General features: G+C 31.7%; 1 protein-coding gene across 7 annotated transcripts in view; it reads right to left on the bottom strand.

Moving 5' to 3' along the window:
• Positions 1 to 2,506: 2,506 nt before the first annotated feature.
• LOC148940519 (uncharacterized) overlaps positions 2,507 to 19,390 on the bottom strand; it is a 134,015-nt gene continuing 117,131 nt past the window's right edge. For 4 of the 7 annotated variants that reach the window (XM_089105562.1, XM_089105563.1, XM_089105561.1 and 1 more), the window contains 2 exons: positions 7,163 to 7,336; positions 2,512 to 3,400 (listed from right to left, as the gene is read on the bottom strand). In XM_089105562.1, the coding sequence (XP_088961688.1) occupies positions 2,667 to 3,400; positions 7,163 to 7,336 (908 nt within the window). In that variant the 3' untranslated portion in view covers positions 2,512 to 2,666. Of the gene's footprint in view, positions 3,401 to 7,162; positions 7,337 to 19,390 lie in introns of all 7 variants that reach the window. The other 3 variants (XM_089105559.1, XM_089105560.1, XM_089105565.1) reach the window with 3 other exon arrangements.

Here is a 19,390-nt window from a genome sequence, read left to right as displayed (position 1 = left end):
TTTCCTCCCCAAAAATGAATTATTGGACATTTTTACTGTTTAAATCCAGTAAATATATCCAAATTTTGACCCGTTATAATATGTGTAAAAAGAGGCGTGGACCAGATGCTGGCTCACCTCCAATCCTTTGCGATTCTTAAAGGTCACTAATATTCGGGATTAGTGATCATACAAGCCATCTCCTGATCTTCGAGGTTTTGTTCGCTAAAACTGGGTATGGGGAACGAAACATATAAACCCGTATCACTTCTAGTAAAAAATTCAAGATTTTAGAAAGAAAATAGAAGTTAGAAACTTCTACACTTGGGCTCTCTAATTTGCTGAATATTAACGTGCTTTACATTTCAATGCTGTTTCCTCCTTTGTCAAAAATAAGGGAAATTACATCAGGCCTTTGGATCTTGAGGAATGAATTTCATTTTTTTTTTCAATTACGGTTGGACCGAGTCAATCTTTCCTTGCAGACCACTAACACAAAATACTTGTTATTTAAATACATTCTAAGACCACACTGGCCAAATATGACATGAAACTCACGAAAGGAAAGAAAATAACAAAATGAAAAATGTAATCAAAACAGGTGAGAAAACAAGGGTTTTGTCAGCCAGTGGCAAACCATGATGACGAAGAAACAAGCAAATATTTAAACAAGGACCTCCGCCAAGTCGTCCTCAGTGCCAAACAAAAAAGAAAGAAGAAAAAAAAAACGAAAATCTAACCTTTCGAAGTTTACCCGACAAAGACAGAACAGACAATCAAATTGTCTGTGGATTTGACAGCGGAAGAATAAACAACCATGTATTTTACAAAACAATATCTTATTTAACATAAAGTAGATATAGATTCAAAGTTTCTTGTAATTTTTTTTTCTATATCAACGAATACTAGATAGGAATGACACAAAAGGCTAAGTAGAAGCAGAGTTGAAGGTATAGAGTGAAACGATATAAGGATAAAACAATAGCTCCAGAGAGAGCTATTTAGAGGGTTAGAATCACCCCTTTCCAATGATTATGGTCATTAAAATCCGTTTTAACAAGACTCCCGCTTGATATGAAACCAGTGAAAACAAAATTTCCTATTTGATGAAAAACCATCAAAAATTTTTAACTAAATGTTTTATACAATCTCCTCCAAAAATATAATTTAGGACACAAATATATTTGCAAATAAAACGTCTTCTTTTATTTTTGTAAATTCTAAACCTTAGAAGTAGGCATTTATAAATCCTAAGTTTAAAAGACCTTTTTTATCCCTTTTAATCCCTTAAAATCCCTTTTTTAAAAAGGGTTTTATCTCTCACTGCCATCTTTATTTCAAAGTATTCCCTCTATCACTAAATTCCCCGGACCCACAATTATTCAATGCAAATGAACTCTAGCCATTGGTTCCATATTAGCTTATAGAACAAAAATCAGTTTTTGAGATAGTGCCTAGACATGCCACATTTCGATTCAGTCCTTTTTGAGTTAGAATTGACTTGCCATCTCCTTCGTATTAGCTTCAGAAACAAAACAAGTCTTTTGACGTCAGCTCTCAAACATGCCCCTTTTCCACAAGAATTAATTTTTGTTTTAAAGTGACATGGCCGCATCAAACCTGTTTCTAACATGCCTCAGGGTGACCATTCCTGTTTTTGACCGACTCCACAAGCACTACAAAATAGGAAAACAAACTGGAAAACCCTCAAAAGTCTTTTACCAGCCATGAAATAAATACATTTTTTCAACACTATGTAAAATCTCTAAAAAACTCAAGAAAATTCTGGTTTCACTAAAACATTCGTTTTTTGGAATCATTCAAATACTTTAAAATTCTCTACAATATTAGGAAAAGCCCATATTGAATGAATCTTTTCACCAACTAAATCATTTTGATCAGTTCTTGGACCCATTTGTGGTAAGATCTCACTGGTACAAGTACTCGTAGTTTTATATTTTAGGTTATTTAAACTAACTTTAAACAGAATTACCAGTTAAATATACTAATTCAAATATATATAAAAAACGCGTTCTCAGCAGATTCACCGGCATTAATGAACACAGAATATCATTTTTTTTTTAAACATGATCTAACTGTATACTTTTTTTTAATTTCAAAGTAAATAGCAAGTAGTCAAATAGTCCGAAAAACTAAATCAACACTGACAAAAAATATAATATACTCGTTCAACTAATCCTGAGTTTTTTTACTATAACATAACATACGGCTAGAATTAAATAAATTAAATAAACTATACTAAATAATTATAAATTAGTAAATATACTAATTCAAATATATAAAAAAAACACGTTCTCAGCAGATTAACCGGCATTAATGAAAATAGAATATCGTTTTTTTTTTCATTTTCATCAAAATTGAAATTTCTAATTTTGTTTAATTTAAAACTAAGCATCAAGAAGTCCAATAGAAAAAAACAAAAAATACAACCTAAAAAGAAAATAAGGGACCTGTAAAACTAATCCTTAAGTTTTTTAACTATAAGATAAATACAGTTTGAAGTAAAAGAATTCTAACATACAAAGATCGTAGTCCATTGGTTTTTAACACGTATTCATTCTAAATGGAGCTTGAGGTAAATGTTCCTTATATTTGTAACATTCGAAAGCTTCTTCTCCAAAAAGAGATTAATCATGATAAGCTAGAGCGGATTTTAAAAGGATTGTTTATTGATTGTTAACAAATTTGAAAGGTTCTTTTTCTCCAGGATGAGTTCTCTGATGAACTGATAGTGTGCATTTCTGAATGAATGCTTTCTCACATATATCACATTTGAAAGGTTTTTCTCCAGTATGAGTTTTTTGATGAATAGACAGGTTGGCCTTTTGGCTGAATGTTTTCTCACATATATTGCATTTGAACGGTTTTTCTCCAGTATGAGTTCTTTGATGATAATTTAGATTGGCACTAGAAGTAAAACATTTCTTACATACGTCACACTTGAAAGGTTTATCTCCAGTATGAGTTCTTTGATGATAATTTAAATTGGAACTAGAAGTAAAACATTTCTTACATACGTCACACTCGAAAGATTTTTCTCCAGTATGAGTTCTTCGATGTCTATTTAAATCGGAACTAGTAGTAAAACATTTCTTACACACATCACACGTGAAAGGTTTTTCTCCAGTATGAGTCTTCCGATGATAAGATAGGGTGGACTTTCGGCCGAATGTTTTCTCACAAACGCTACACTTGAAAGATTTTTCTTCACAATTAAAATCCTCATGTTTTGCTACATTATCTTCAGCAAATACACTAATGTTACTTGGTATCTCACGTTGACAATTCAAATTCGTTTCTGTTTTTCGACATATTCTTGTCAGACCAGGCATGCTAGATGTTCCACATTCCACATGATTCCACATGATACCATTATCATAGGACACTGCAACAGGGAGAACTAAAATAATGCAATTTTTTTCAGAATTAATCACCTCAGTATAAGCATTTCTTCTTTTATACAATGATATAAATAATTTTATTGACACTCCAGCATTTGATTAGTCTATAAATGTAAATTTGGAAATAAACTTCTGACTCCTCTACAAATTCTTTATTCCTCTGATACTGAATAAAGCCAAAGTACATTTATTTCTAACTGTCTAAGAATAACATGTGAAACACAACACCCATTCAAACACAGTTTATTCACACAGAATAATTATCATATACTGCCGTGTAACAATTTCTCACATTTTCGTTGCAGTATACAATATTTAAAATGATTTTGTACAATATCCAAAGAATTTTTACAAAATAATATGAAAAAACTTAGCCAGGGCCGGTCAAAATAATCAAATATTTATCTCTAAAGCAAATAACAAATTTATAGTAAAGCCCATTTAAGTTAAATTTTCCAAAAGCACGTTTGTTTTGCATTTCTCAATTATTCAGTTGTACATAAAAGATGACCTAGTGTGCCCCCCCCCCCACCGCGTCTTACAATCACAAATGTTTGAGCTTTTTTGGTTAGAAGTAAAGGCAAGTACAGTGATCAAAAAGAAAAAAGATAATTTATGCTAGTTGCCAAAAAGAAAAAGCGGAACAAGTCAGAGAGACTACCATCTATCTACAACATAACATCTCCAAATTATGCATTTTGCTAAATCTACAATCCTAACATCCAACAACTTCCCTCCCTGTCTTTCAAATCATAAGGCTTCCATCAAATTTGGCCATAAAAAAAAACTACAGAGCAAGGTTAAGCCACTGGCAAAGACAACCTAACGTTATTGGTCCGTTACCTCATTGGTCCGTTACCTATAACGTTATCTTATTGGTCCATCTTTAGCTCTTAGTATTATGTTGAAATCAATAGAAACTAATGAAAAAAAATTATATGACTACAAATTTGTTTATTCAAATATTAGTAAATAAAAGGCAAACATGCCAGAAAATGCATGTTTCATATTTTTAAAATTAGAACAATTAAAATTGAGAAAATAATAAGAGAGTATAGAGATAAAAGGTTTGAAAAGAGTTTAAAATCAAATTAAGTTTGTCACTTTATCATGGAGTTCATTGGGACATTAAAAATCATATATCTTAATAATTCAAACACTCCGAGATTATTATCAACCAAGTATAAATCTTAAAATGCCGCCATTTCACACAGAAATAATAAAACCATATCCTTCACGCCCCTTTAAAATTTCAAGGGAAGTGAAAGATACGCCTTTACATTTTGCATATGTAAATATTGAGAAGAATTTTAGCATACATGATTCAAGCCTTTGCCTCTATCGATGTTCAACTCCAGGTTAGGATGGTCAGAATGAGATTTACAATCTGCAGATATACTAGAAGAAATTGCAAAAATTTGGCTTCATTTTTCATTAATAATATAAGATTGATAACATATTGAGAGCAATATAATAATAATAAACAAAGCAAGGCAATGGGAGAATACAGATTCAATTGGGGAAGTAAATTTTCTAAGAATTAATTTATGTTGATGATTTAAACATTCTAGTTGAGAATGTTATAAGAATGAATGAGGTTTTAAAGGTTTTCAGAGTTTAAGGTACAAGAATTCTGAGTTGTAAGAATAGGTTTGAAAATTAATGGTGAGAAGACAAAGTCGCTAATGCAAGGACAGAGTGAATGTGAAAAGGTGATGTTGGATAACAATTAGATAAATCAAGTTGGCAGCTTCACTTACCTAAGTACTTTTATTTGTAAAGACAGGGGCGCAGTGAATATGCTAAAAGTAGAATAGTCAAGGCCCGGTATATTTTTTCACAGTTGAAAATAGTTTGGAAGATTAGAAAGATAAATCTGGTCATCAAATTTCTGATAATGAAAATAACAGTGATGACAGTCGTTAGCTATGGTTCTGAAGCGTGGAATCTTCAAAAAACGGAGTAGTATATTCTAGGTGTTTTCCAGAGAAAATCCAGTCCACTGATTGTTTTGGTCATCGGACTGTATCTCAAACAGTAAGTTGACCCCAAAAATTGGGTCAATGTCGCTATCTAGGGTTACAATGAGAAAAAGGTTGAGATGCATAGAACATTTTCTGCGAACGAAAGATTATAGAATGCCACAGATCATCCTCGTTGGACAACCGTCTAGGGCCACACAAAAAATAGGTAGTTCTCAGGTTGGATCGATGATGTTGTTACAAAACAGTTTAGAAACATGGGACCTTCTTGGGATGGTGTACAGAGGAGGGAGTGGACTAGAATTAAATTGAGAAGCATGCGTATCTATTTTGGCCTCAGGTGCCTTAGTGCTACAGAGAGTGGTTAATATGACAGTATTTTGATATTGTGTTAGCATTTGAAGAGGAATATTCTGCTCTTCAAAGAGCAGAACATTTTCTTAGAAAAACAATAATTCAAAATGAAACTAAGTTTTCCCTGTTGTTCATAGATTACATCAGGCTACAAAATTAAATATCCTAATAATTGAAAGCATACGGGATTCTTATTGATGAAGCATCTTTCTTCAAAGACAATCATTTTACATGAACGAATAAAAAACATATTCCTCGCGCCCCGCCATAATTTCAAGGGAATTGTTGGATATATATTCTCATTTAGTATATTGAAATGAACAGAAGACTCTCAGTTTATATGAAGCAAACCAATGTTATTGCTGATGTTCGACTAGGGTTTAAGATGGCGACAATTAGATTTACAATTAGCAGATATGCAAGAGAGAATGACCAAAAAATTGGCTTTATGTTTCATGAACATTATATGATTAAGAATAGTATGATAACATAAATATACTATATCATCATTTGAAGAGGCATGTTCAGTTTCTGCAAAAGTAATAATAAAAATCACCTAAAAACATGTATAAGAAAAATAAGTCTGCTATTTATACAACATTACGAAGGTCTTGAAATTTTATATAGAAAATCTGTAGATTAGGGTTTGAAAAAGATATAATTTTTAAAATTAAAGAACTTTGCAAGAATAATAGGAATTAGCAAAAGATAGATTTGCAAACATAAGAAATTTTGGAAATTACTAAGTCTCATCAAATATTTTTTCATCAAGGTTGAAGAAAAAAATACTACCTAGTAGAGAGCAAACCTCTCCTCAAATTAAGAGACAGTTTCAGACATTTTGCCTATTTTTTGGTTACACTGTAGTTATATCATATGTTTTCAAAATATTGGAAGAGAGTTTAAATAAGACAAACAGTCTCGGCATTTTAGCTAGTTTTTCTTCAAAAGACCCAGTTTCGGGAAAGAAATGACATGTCCCAACTACTTTTGTCTCCGAAACCCCTAAGTCAAGAAATATACTTCTGTATTTACGCAAGTTTGTATATATATATATATATATATATATATATATATATATATATATATATATATATATATATATATATATATATATATATATATATATATATATATATATATATATATATATATATATATATATATATATATATATATATATATATATATATATATATATATATATATATATATATATATATATATATATATATATATATATATATATATATATATATATATATATATATATATATATATATATATATATATATATATATATATATATATATATATATATATATATATATATATATATATGTATATATATATATATATATATATATATATATATATATATATATATACATATATTATATGAGAAAGTAAATACAAAAAACATACCATCGTCCTTATTACTATTTGGCTCCAATTTATGAGGGTGGCAATCTGGTTCAGGCATTGCACATGCGTCTCTAGAAAAACTTTTCTCTGTGAGAACTTCCTCTTTACGCATAAATGAAGGATTAATACTTCCAAACAGACTCTTATCATCATTTGGTATTGCATCGTCAAGTTCTAAAGACAATTAAGGCGAATTTAGATAAGAAATTTAAAACGATGATTTTATGGTAAATAAGTTCAAAAGAATAAGACACACATCTTTTGGCGGGAAGGATGGCTGACTTTCCTTGTTTTCGTCATAGCAAATTTGACCAGGTTACGTTAAAAAAATAAAATTATAGAAAAAATAACTCGTTCCAAAGCAAAAAAAAAACAAAAAAAAAACAATAGATGCTTGGAGACAAATATGCACGAAATCAATATCAATTTTTGGATATTTCGGTATTACACAACAGTTCAATGCAAACGGGCGGAAAAAATAATTGCAGCTATGCTGAAAAAATACAGCACAAAATTCCCAACGCACTGCAGCGCAAACTCTGTATGAAATTACAATTTGAGCTCATAAGTTTAAACTTAATGAAACTTGAAGGATTTAGGTTGTAGCTAAACACAACCAAACTAATATTACGTAAGACAGGTTTGACCCCCCCCCCACACACTTCTTCATGACAGAGAACCTTTGCTATTAAACGTAGCATACGCTTTAGTAGGAGTATGATAAGTATTTACCCTATCTTGAAACTTTCAAATAAAAAGTGAGCAAGCTTTGGAGACGGGTGACTGTTGATAACAGCAAGTTTTATAAAGGAGAGATAGGAAGTTCGAACCAAAGGATGCATATTAGAGACTCCAAGTAGAGATGTTAGGCATACTCTTAAACATTAATATTTTTTCAAAATCATTTCAGCAATTTCGGCCTATCCCCAATAATATCTTTTTTTTTATTAAATTTGGTTCATTTCTTTCCTAAAGGTATTTCACAATAAAAAAAAAAAAAAAAAAAAAAAAATCAGTCACATTTTTTTATTATAAATATATAATTTAATAATGTTTGAAAATAAATTATTATTTTAAAAAGGAAAAATTAAATAGATCATTTAATTATTTTTCACTAATACTAATACGTACTATATTTTAATATTTAAAGAGACAGAGATAATTTTAAATTAGAAGAAAAGCAAGAAAAAGAATCCATAGTAGAAGTCGGTTGGAACAAGATGCGCAAGGAAACTGGTTGAGGCGCCTTTTCCATTCAGAGTGACAAAAAGAAACTATTCACAGACATTCAGAACAGAGTCACAGGGACTGCATAGGTCCTCGTCACTGTGTTTCCTTATATTTTACCTCCACGAGAGTCCTCCAGTTTGGCCGTGAATAAGGGGGGGGGTAAAATTCTAATATTTCATTCACTTTTTTTTTATTATTCACTATAAGAAGCAAAAAGGAAAGTAACAAAATAACAAGATTATATTGCTGTAGTAAAACCTCATACATCATGGGTTACTGGCAAATCCCGGCCCACAATAACCGAGAGTAAAAAATATACTTAAACAAACTCTTTTCCTGAGTAAAATCCAATGTTCTTCAGAATATAATCCAATTCAAGAGTGTTAACTGTTGTCCACAACCAATAAAACAATGTTTGGGAGTTACGAAAACAAACTTTCAGAAATTTCGAAAAAAGTCTTAAATCCTTCAAAATGAATTTAATTATGCTAGAAAAAAAACAATAATATTAATCAGTAAAAAGTAAATAGGCCATATAATTATTTTTCGTCACTTCGTCATTTTCGTCACAGGACAACTCGTATTGTTCATCATTTTCTTCACGGGAAAACTGGCTAAAAACATAGAAAACCAGAGCAGCAACTCCCATCTCAAAAGTCCCCTATTAAGAAGGGAAGCAGTTTATTCTACAATATTAAAGACTATATTTCTCTATAAAACTCTCTATTAACCAGGTATCCGTTTCTCAGACGCATAACATTGACGTATCTGGAAAGAAAAACTCCAAGAGGGGGGGGGGGGAGGGAAGGCGAAAAATTAAAAATTACTACAATGTAGGTTATCTTTATTCATTTTTAACACTGAATAATTTTTGGGTCGATAAAAGGCTTAAAAAAATATTTTTATGTGTTTTACGGCACGAAGAGTATTTTCCCCTATATTCACTTCTTCGATGCACATTTCAAGTAAGCCAATAATCTTAAAAAACAAAATCTTAAAAAACATTTATTATGCTGCAAAAAGGCAAACTTTCTGAGTCTATCATTAAGGGTTGCAATTTTTTCTTTTTCCTCTGCAAGAAAAATTACAAAATATGACAGCCCAAAATAAAAGTGACAAAAAGTGAAAGGCCAAAATAAAAAGACGAAAAGTGATTTTGGTGACTGCGGTTGGCCCCTGCCATGTCCTTCCGCATATATGACCGGTAGACATATACATTTCAGTCTACCAACTTCAAGACCATGCACCGGACACATATTTCAATTTCTACCACATTTTCCCGACGAGTAAGACATGCAAAATTTTATCATGGCAAGTAAATAAACGAGAATACGAGAACATACATTATAGGCAGGGCAAAAGCACTGCCTAAGTAAAGTGTGAGGTGAGCAAAATGAATCTTTTATTTATTTTTTTTTTTTTTTTGGTTTATACCAGGGCAATTCTTATAGTAGGAGTTTTCATAGAAAATCAGAAAAATGCTCATTCTATGGGAAATATAATCAAAAGTGATTTACTGACAACTCACTCCCCTCCCGTACCTAACAGGTCCCAAAACCAATACAATAAAAATTTTTGGATAGCCATTTTTTTCAATTTAGTTGTTAGGTTTAAAAATTAAACATTTGCGGATAACAATCCTTCTAAAGCTCTCAAGGCAAGGATGGTGAGTTATGCCCTGGGAGCATGTAAGGTTAATACGAAAAGGGTGATCATATAAACTTTGAAGGGAGCTCATTGGATGGCTAAATGACGCTTCCGTGCCCTTCATGAAATTCATATTGATGGCAGGGTGGATTTACCCCCCCCCCCCACACGCTCAAGCCCGATATTTTCCCAAAATGCATCTGATACAGATTTTGATATTGCCATTTGTTGTAGTAGAAACTTCAAAAAAGGCTCATTGGACTGAAAATTGAGGGGGCTTGTACCATTTTTAACTGTCTAAAGTGATTCGAGGGAAACTACCCCCCCCCCTCCACTGTCCCCCCTTTTCCCCACCACCGCCACACAGCAATTTTGACAGCCCTTTGGTTAAATGGAAATGAAAGGTCCAGAAATTCTGTCTTTGAGGATGACAACCGCTCCAGAGCCCTCAGGGCAAGGGTCGTAATTTATACCCTGGGGGCATATAAGATATATACGGAAAGGGCGATAGTATAAACTTCGGATGGGGCTCATTGGATCGGTGATCAGAAGTTTTAGCGCCCTTTTAAAGATTAAAGTGATCAGAGGGTAGATACCCCCCGCCCCCACAACCCGCAGTATGTTACTGAAATGTATCTCACCGAAATTTTGAGCTAGCCATTTTTTGTCATAGAAACTTCAAAAATAGCTCTTTCGATTGGAAATTGGAAGGGCTAGGACCCATTTTAGTAGTCGAAAGTGATTGTCGAAGTGATCCTACCACGCCAACTATTTGACCAAACACATTTGGTTATAGCCCTTTTTTTAAACGTAATGGAAAGGTGGAGTTTTTTTGTCTTCATGGGTGTCACCCCCCCCCAGAGCCTTCGGGGCACGGGTTGTAAGTTATGCCCTGGGGGCATATTAGGTATGTACAGAAAGTGTGATCGCATAAACTGCATTTTAATTTGCATTTCACTGAAAAGAAAATGACTGTGGATTGTCAGTTTAGTATAAATATAATGATACATATTCCTTTAAGTTTTAATAATTTTTTATTTATTAAAATTTATTTAAGGTTGAAAAGATTAGAATTGCTTTTGAGTCTTCAACGGGAAAGTGAATGCAAAACAGATATTTTTGTTTAAAAAACACATGACAAGTTTGCTCTAAAATAAGATGAATAGCTGATATTTATATATTTTTTTTTATATTCTATATTACTAAAATTTCGAGATAACCATTTTTTCAAAATCAGTCCAAAGATCCCATAGCAAGGCCTTTAGGGTTGACACAACCCCCCAGAGTCTGGGGGCCCGGGTTGTAAGTTATACCCCGGGGGCATATAAGCGTTTTATGATAAGTTTGGTTGTTTGAACTTTAGGGGAAGCTCCTTTGATCGAAAATGTATAGTTCTAGTTCCCTTTTAAGAGTCACAATTAATGTACGGCAAATAGACCCCCCCCCTAACAACCCGTTTTCCCCACAAGCAACCAATCAAAACTTTGAGATAGACATTTAGTTTACAATAGTCCAAAGAGCATATAAAAATGACTTAAAGGTGGACACAATTCTTCAGAGCCAAGGTGCAAGGGTGGTGAAGTTATGCCCCGGGCATACAAGGAATATGTATCATTATATTGATACTAAACTGACAACCCATAGTCATTTTCTTTTCAGTGAAATGCAAATTAAAATGCAGTTTATGCGATCACCCTTTCTGTACATACCTTATATGCTCCCAGAGCATAACTTACAACCCTTGCCCTGAAGGCATATAAGGTTCTTATGGAACGAATGATCGAATAAACTCCGGATCGGATGGGGCTCATTCGATTGGAAGTTGGAAGATCTAGTGCCCTTCTTAAGAGTCAAAAGTGAAAAGAGAACAACCCGCCTCCTCCCACAATCTTATCATTTCCCAAAACACATTCAATCAAAATTTTAAGAGAACTATTTTGTTCCGCATTATTGAAAGGTCCAGTAATTATGTCTTTGGGGATGTCAACCTCCCCAAATTGTCAACTTATGTTATTAATTTAGACCTTTAAGGTTAAGTTGTGGGGGATTTTGAACTAGCCAGAAGGCACTATATGTATATTTTCAATACTACCACTACAGTTAATGTAACTAATGACGCTAAGGGTATAAGGGTATTTCATTAAGGGTCTTAACGAAACTAAAGAGTTTCATTAAGATGAAACTCTTTAGGGAACGCTAAGGGTATTACGATGAAACTCTTACGACGAACCCGGTAACCCCCCTAGATACGGCCTTGATCAGAGACTTTGTATAGGTAAATTTAACTAAGCAATGTTTTTTAAATAGTGATCCAGTACGATTGATCTTCAAACCCTTCTAAGAATTCGCATTCAGTATTAACAACTGTCATTGATGTTTGTATTAACAGCAAAAGGCAATCTAGAAAAATATTTTTTTTTAGTAGCTTCATGTGAGCATGAAACAGTGATATGGCTTTTGTCTTATTTCTCATGCTCTATATGGGCATGAGTAATATATCACTTACGACATCTTAAGAGTTCATTGAAAAGTTGTTTGATACAAATATACTTCATATATTTTTCCTTAAAGAAGCCCTAAAATTTTATAACCATAAAATTTCATTTAAATTAATGCTGGCGTGACCAATGAAGTGGAAAGCTTGAGAAATTTTTCTAAAGCCCTTAGTAAGATGTTTAAATCCTGTCTAGAGTCCTCATTCTCCAAGTAGCTTTAACAGGCAACATTTAAATGATCTTTAGAAAAACATACAAAGCAAACAAAAAAAAAGAAAGATATTCAAAGCAGATTCAATTGATGCTATTTATTTATTTTTTTTTTTCACAGCAATTTCTTGTAACATTTTTACGAAAAATTTGGAAAAAGAGCATGAAACCAGATGAGTATTCTTTTTGTTCTTTTTCATTGCTAAAGGAGCAGTGAAATATAGCAGAGCCCTTAAATGGATGATTAGAACCATGAGTCCCGGGAATTCTGATTTTTTGGTTTCGTTGCACACATTTTTTTATTTTGATTTGTTCCTGCATCTTCTCCTTGTTGTTAATCCTATAACTAATGAAATTAGTTAAGCTTCGAGAAATACAACAAACTAAATCCATTCGAAATATAGTTGTAAATATGACAAAATCAACAACTCTTATGATAAGTTGAAAATTACAACAAAATCCTACATTAGAAAATTTCAAATGCAAGTAAAGAGTATTGATTTAAAATAAAAGCAAGCAGAAATCCATTAAAGGTATATTTGAGTTGGTACCACATCTTCCCAAGGACTTGGAAATTTTTAATTTTATCTTTACACACAAATGTACAAGAAAATACAAAATCAAACATACCACCATCCACATTAATATTTGGCTCCAATTTCAGAGGGTGGCAATCAGATTCAGACCTGGCAGATGCTTCTGTGGAAAAACTTTTCTCTTGCAAAACTCCTTCTTTCGGCAACAAAAAACGATCAGTACTTTCAAAGTCATTTCCAGTATCATTTGGTAGTGGTTCTTTAATCTCTAGAGAAATTTTATAGCTAATTTACTCGAAGAATTTTGAACAAAAATTAGCGATGGTTAACAAGGCTAAAAAAAAAGAAAATTTTCCCTTTCTAAAAGAAAAATTTCTAAAAAGCTTATAAAAAAAAATTATTCAGAAGTAAAATGTTTAAAAAAGCAAAGAAACATAACTATCTTGCAAGATTGCCAGACTGTATTTGCATTAATCATAGTAGAATTTAACAGTTTAGGATAACTGTTAATAACTATGAGTAAAGCAAAAACAAACTCTTGCCCATAATGAATAAAACAAACAAAAACAAAAAGTTTGAAAACCAATGTGTGCCAAAATCACATATGCTTAGCCTACATAGAATTAAATAGGTTTCGGGCACTCGTCAGGAAGACTATTCTTGCAGCAGCCTCTGTGAGCTCGTTGGGTGATTTGGGTGATTAGCTATTTGGGTGATTATTTAATTTAGTTGTTTCGAAGTTTTGGAAAGCAAAACAATTTTTAAATTCAGAGCCCCTTTCCTCTTTTTTCCAGATTGAAAAGGAGAATCCCAATCTATGTGAATTGTAAAGAAGATTAAAGTACTAGAGAAATGGAATGAAGAAGGGGGCTAATTAGATTCCCTGTCGTATATTTAACAAACTGCAATCGGAAACACCAAATTAAAAAAAATTGTATAGCACGGGTTAAATTATTTTGGAAACAGCCAAAAGCGGGAGGACATATCGGTAACTATTAATTTCACTGAAAGAAAAAATTTAGTTATGAAAAAAGTACGAACTCCAATCAACAAATAAGTAAACAAGTTAAATTAAAAAATAAAAAGATTAATACAACACAAGATTGATTTAAACTACCAATACTCCCTTACAGAGAAGACTTTTGATATTAAATGTAGATTAAGCTTTATCAGGTGATTATTATTATGTACTGTACCTCGTTATTTGGAAATAAAAAGCGGGGAGATTGGGAGAGGGGTAAAACTTGATAAAAGAGATTTAAATATAGGAAAGATAGGATAGTATTGCCACAGGAAGCAAACGAGACCCCAAGAAGAAGTCCTAAACATGCTTTTTAATATTTATGCATTCTTTGAAATCATATCCGCAATGTTAACTTCTCGTCAATACCCGCTCTCTTAAAATATATATTCAGACAGTTTATAACATAAGAAATAGACCACACTAGTAATTTTATGTATTTTCTTTTAGTACCAGAATTGTGTTAAAAACACTTGGGAAACACACGATTTTCTGAATCAAGGAAGCCAAAACAAGCAATTTTATTGTTTTTAACTTATTCCAGTATATATTATTTTCTAATAAGGTAGAAACGGAGATAATTTTATATGATGACAAAAGTAAAAAAAAAATCATCCTATGATTTACTGCTTGTTATTTATATAATTTTAATGTATACATAATAATATTTCATATATATAGCCTATATAGGTATATAATATATTTCAGGTGCAGTAATTCTGAAAAAATCCTGAATTGACTTTTGAGTGATATAATGACATAAACATAAAATAGATTGTGCTTTGTTAAGGGTCTATTTATTAGTATCTATTTCTCCTTGAAACTTGAAAATATAGAGAAAAGGAGTTTGGGAGAGGGAATACTCTTAATGATTCTTGACTGTCCTTTAAAAATATATATTTCAGAGGCATTATCCTCTCACATTTTAAAGGGATAACATCTCTAGGTGGAGGTATTTATCCTCTTACCATAATTCTGTATTTTTGACAATACTAGCTTTAGCACCCTCTTACATATTGAATTTTATTTTTATCAGGATTATTGTATGTTTCTATCAGGATCACGCCCCTTATTGTGATTCTTAAGCCTGGACCCCTCTTACTACTTGATAAATATTGACATTTCACACCTAGTGCAATTCATGACAAATCCGAAAGATTATAGGAATTGTTCTGAATATCAGATGGATGTCCTAAACCTGTATCAAAGTTGAATATCCTAAAAAGTTAAACATACTAAGCATTCATGTACCAAAACTGAACATCCCAGTTAAACATCAGTCTTAACCAAACAAGCTAACATATAAATTTTGAAATCTTTCCATATTAAACTTAATTTTTAATATCCAAATTTTGATAATTGAAGATTCACAATGAATATCTAAAAAATTGTGTGAATCATTTAATATTTGCATTTCTCGGAAATTCTTGCAAACCAAGAACTTCAGAATTTTGAGAATTTCGGGACAGTTACGATTTCACGGTAGGCATACACAAATGCTCTCAGAACTTAATCAATATTTCTTCATTATTTATATTCCCCTCATTTCAAAACAGCAAAAAAGCAGAAAAGTAGCAAAAATAAGCATCAAATTAATGGAACCCCACATAAAACTAATTACCTTGCTTAACAGCAGTGACACCAAAGAGGATAAGTGCTTCCATGTTTCATCAGTTAAAGTACACAGTCTGCTACCCCTCACAAATTTGAAGAATATATCTTCAAAACAGAGGAAGAAGAACAAAATCTAGAAAATAGATGGGACATACAAGAAAAAAAGGATATAGATCAGACACATACCAACATTAAAGACAACTTTATTGTCATTTCTAAATGCATACTAATAATCTGCAAAAAAGATAGTTTTGGTTTAAACAGACTTTGTTGGTCTTCCCAGAACTCTACATTGCAGATCTTCAGTTCCAAGAAATTTTGCATTCTGAAAATGATTAATTCATTTCTTTTTGAGGTACAAGATACTAATATTTTCTGGTGTGAAAAAATGATCTAGATAGGTCACAACTTTAGGGAAATTTGTTTTCTAACACAGCACCCTCATTGTATTTTTTTTTTTTTTTTTTTTTCGGTTTTTTTTTTTTAATTAGATAATGACAACATACAGGCAACTGAACCTAAGAAAATTAAATATATAAAACTTAAAAAAAAAAAAATCCTAACTAGTTTCATACTAAAATAATCTGTATAGACAAGAACCACATCTAAAATGCATTTCACATGAAACTGTATCTCTGCATCCTGCCACTATACTTTAATCAGCTCCTATTTGTTTTATATTCCTTTTCATCTCTAAGTTTTAAATGACAGTCAGGGTTCTTTCCCTCTAAAATGCCACAATAAAAACCAATAATACAATTTTGATTTTATAAATATGATTAATTTTATCTATGGGGTGACAAATAGTTTTATCTTGATACTTTATGGTGAAATCACAAGATTTCAAGTACAAAAACCCACCCCCATATTAAGATCAATTAATAAAAGAAACAGTGTCTGCCAATTTTACGAATCTACCAACATTTCCTGCGGATCTTATGAAAGTCATCTTAGTGACAAGGGTGACATATATAAACACATTCCCTATTCTGATTGAAAGGGCGATTAACACCTAAAACTGAATTAAAATACTTTTTTTTAAAATTTGAGCTGATAAGGTAGTCTATAGACCATTCATGTATAAATTTCATAAGTCCCAGAAATAAAACAAGGTAGAAATAGTAACTTGATAACACCTTCCCGTGTTATGCTTCACATTGTTAAGTTACCTATTTTTATTTTTTACCAAAGTATAAGTACCATGCACCCTGGGAAAATTTGACTTAAATATAAGTAGTCCTTCAAAACTCTCTTTAAGTAACAAGTATTTTTTGTAAGTACTTTATTACTTACGGGGTTAAGTATTTCCTTTGGACTTCCAAACTTAAGTACAAAAATACTGAAACTTTACTTATAATTCATAACTCACCACTGTAAAGTATCTACTCAATTTTTTAGTAGATTCTGACAAAAATCATGCAAGGAAGCTTAATTGTAAAACATGCTACTTGTAGTTATCCGACTTGTTCAACTACCAGAAAGCTTCCAGGCTAATATTTCCAAGAAAAACTCATATGGTAATAGTACTATATAGTCTATGATTATGCTTTGTGCCAGTTGTCAGTGGTAACATGCTTGTACTCAGATATCTAATTCGGAACACATACAAAAACGATATCTGATACAAAAAGGTATCAAGCAAAGATTATGTAAATTGTTCAACTTTTATTACAAACTTCAACAGCTCTTATCTTGATAAAACAAGTCAAATCTATTTTTATTAAAAATACTTCCATTTGAACTTCTGCAATTTTTGGCAGTAGTGGGTGCCAAATTAAAAAAAAAAAAAAATTGAATAAGCAAAAAAAAAAAAACATAGGCAAACAATAATCAAAATTAAGCTAAAACATATGGCACCAAAAAGTTTAAGAAGGTTTAGCTATCCTTTGAAAGGATAGTTGGCTTTGGGAACCAACAAACTCTAAATTGTTTAAGTTTTTATGGACAAAAGTAATGTAAAATTCTATGAGTTTGTTTTTCTTATGTTCCAAGAATAAAACTACCAAAATTTACCATTAACAAAAAAATGCAACCCAAAACTAACAAGAATTAAAATAGATAGCCAAGTCAAACTCAAAACTAGCACAAATCCAAAGGAGTAGCCTATGGCTGGAAACACCCATGTCTCCTTCAAACCAGAAAATAATTTGCACTTTACTTAAAAAAAAGATAACTGTGTACTGTCTGTTTGATACACATATTCAAATATATATTCCTTATAGTCTTAATACTTCTTTATTTGTTAAAGTAAAAAAAGTGAAAAAAAATTAAAAAGTATTTTTTTTTCACTAAAGTGCAAATTATGATTATGAGGGTAAAATAAAATTATGAAAAAGTGGTGTTCTCGAATTTTAAACAGAATAAACTTTAGTGTGTGGCGCATAATACACAAATAATAAAATCCCCCCACCCCCCAGAAAACAAACTAAAATAAAATTATCAAATTTTTAAAGCCTTATTTTATATGGGGGGTGTTTACCGGGGGAGTATTTTCTGGGGGGTATTTTCCAGGGGAGGGGGGGGGGGGTTGTAAACGCCGGCCACCTCTTTTTGCATGGTTTGTTCTCTTTCTCTATGAGTCACATAGTATTTTCATTGCAATCATATTTCTCTGAATTGTATGCTATAGTTTCTTTGTGACCATTGTTAAAGTATTGCATCACCAGAAAGGTAGCTAGCTCTACAGATTAACCTCACCTTCACGTGTTTGTGAAAATTTATTGCAGCATGGATTTGGTCCTTCAGAACATTCGTTGGACAACTTTCACACAGCTTAAATGTTCTTTTTATCTATTTTTCCGTTAATCTAAAAAAAAACTGTCTATTCAATAAAAAAAGGCAATTCAACTGACTTTCTAGTTTTCTTGTTTAAAACAACAACAATTTTTACTTCAGTAATTCTCATCACTAATGCTTAGAACCAAAGGTTAATCCCCAAAAGTTTCAAATTTGATATAAGCTAGCGAACACGGAAACAACTTCGTTTGTTACAGTTATAGTTATGTTTTTTGGAAGGTAGTGAGTCTAGCAAATACCTGACAACCATTAGTTACAAATATATCACAAGTAAGGGGCAATACAATAAAAAAAACTCTCGGTTGTTTTTCGAACCTATTTTTTGCGCCACATGTTTTTTTAGTCCATGTTTGAAAGTCACTGCTTCTGAACGAAATCAAACTAGTATGCTATTTTTCCGATTTTGTAAATATCTTCTTTGTATTCTGATTTGGACCCATGCCAGATACATATCAAGATGTTATAGAGTCTTTAAAATTCGCGAGAAAAATGGATAATCTAGTAGCTAAATTCAGAGTTAGATTAGATTTCATTGATGTGAGTCATTCAAAATTTTGTAATTCTTAGGTTTGTTTATTTGTGCTGACACGTGTGTGTGTCCCTGGTATGAAGTTTCCTCTTTGTTTCTTTTATTTTGTTTTCTTCTTTTTCTTTTAAGATGTGTTATTAATAGCTATCT

The sequence above is a fragment of the Artemia sp. Qi Xiang Cuo genome, chromosome 19 (assembly GCF_049724085.1).
Source record: "Artemia sp. Qi Xiang Cuo chromosome 19, ASM4972408v1, whole genome shotgun sequence".
NCBI classification, from domain to species: domain Eukaryota; kingdom Metazoa; phylum Arthropoda; class Branchiopoda; order Anostraca; family Artemiidae; genus Artemia; species Artemia sp. Qi Xiang Cuo.
The sequence above is the reverse complement of the archived record's forward strand: the minus strand, read 5'-3'. Positions and strand labels throughout refer to the sequence as shown.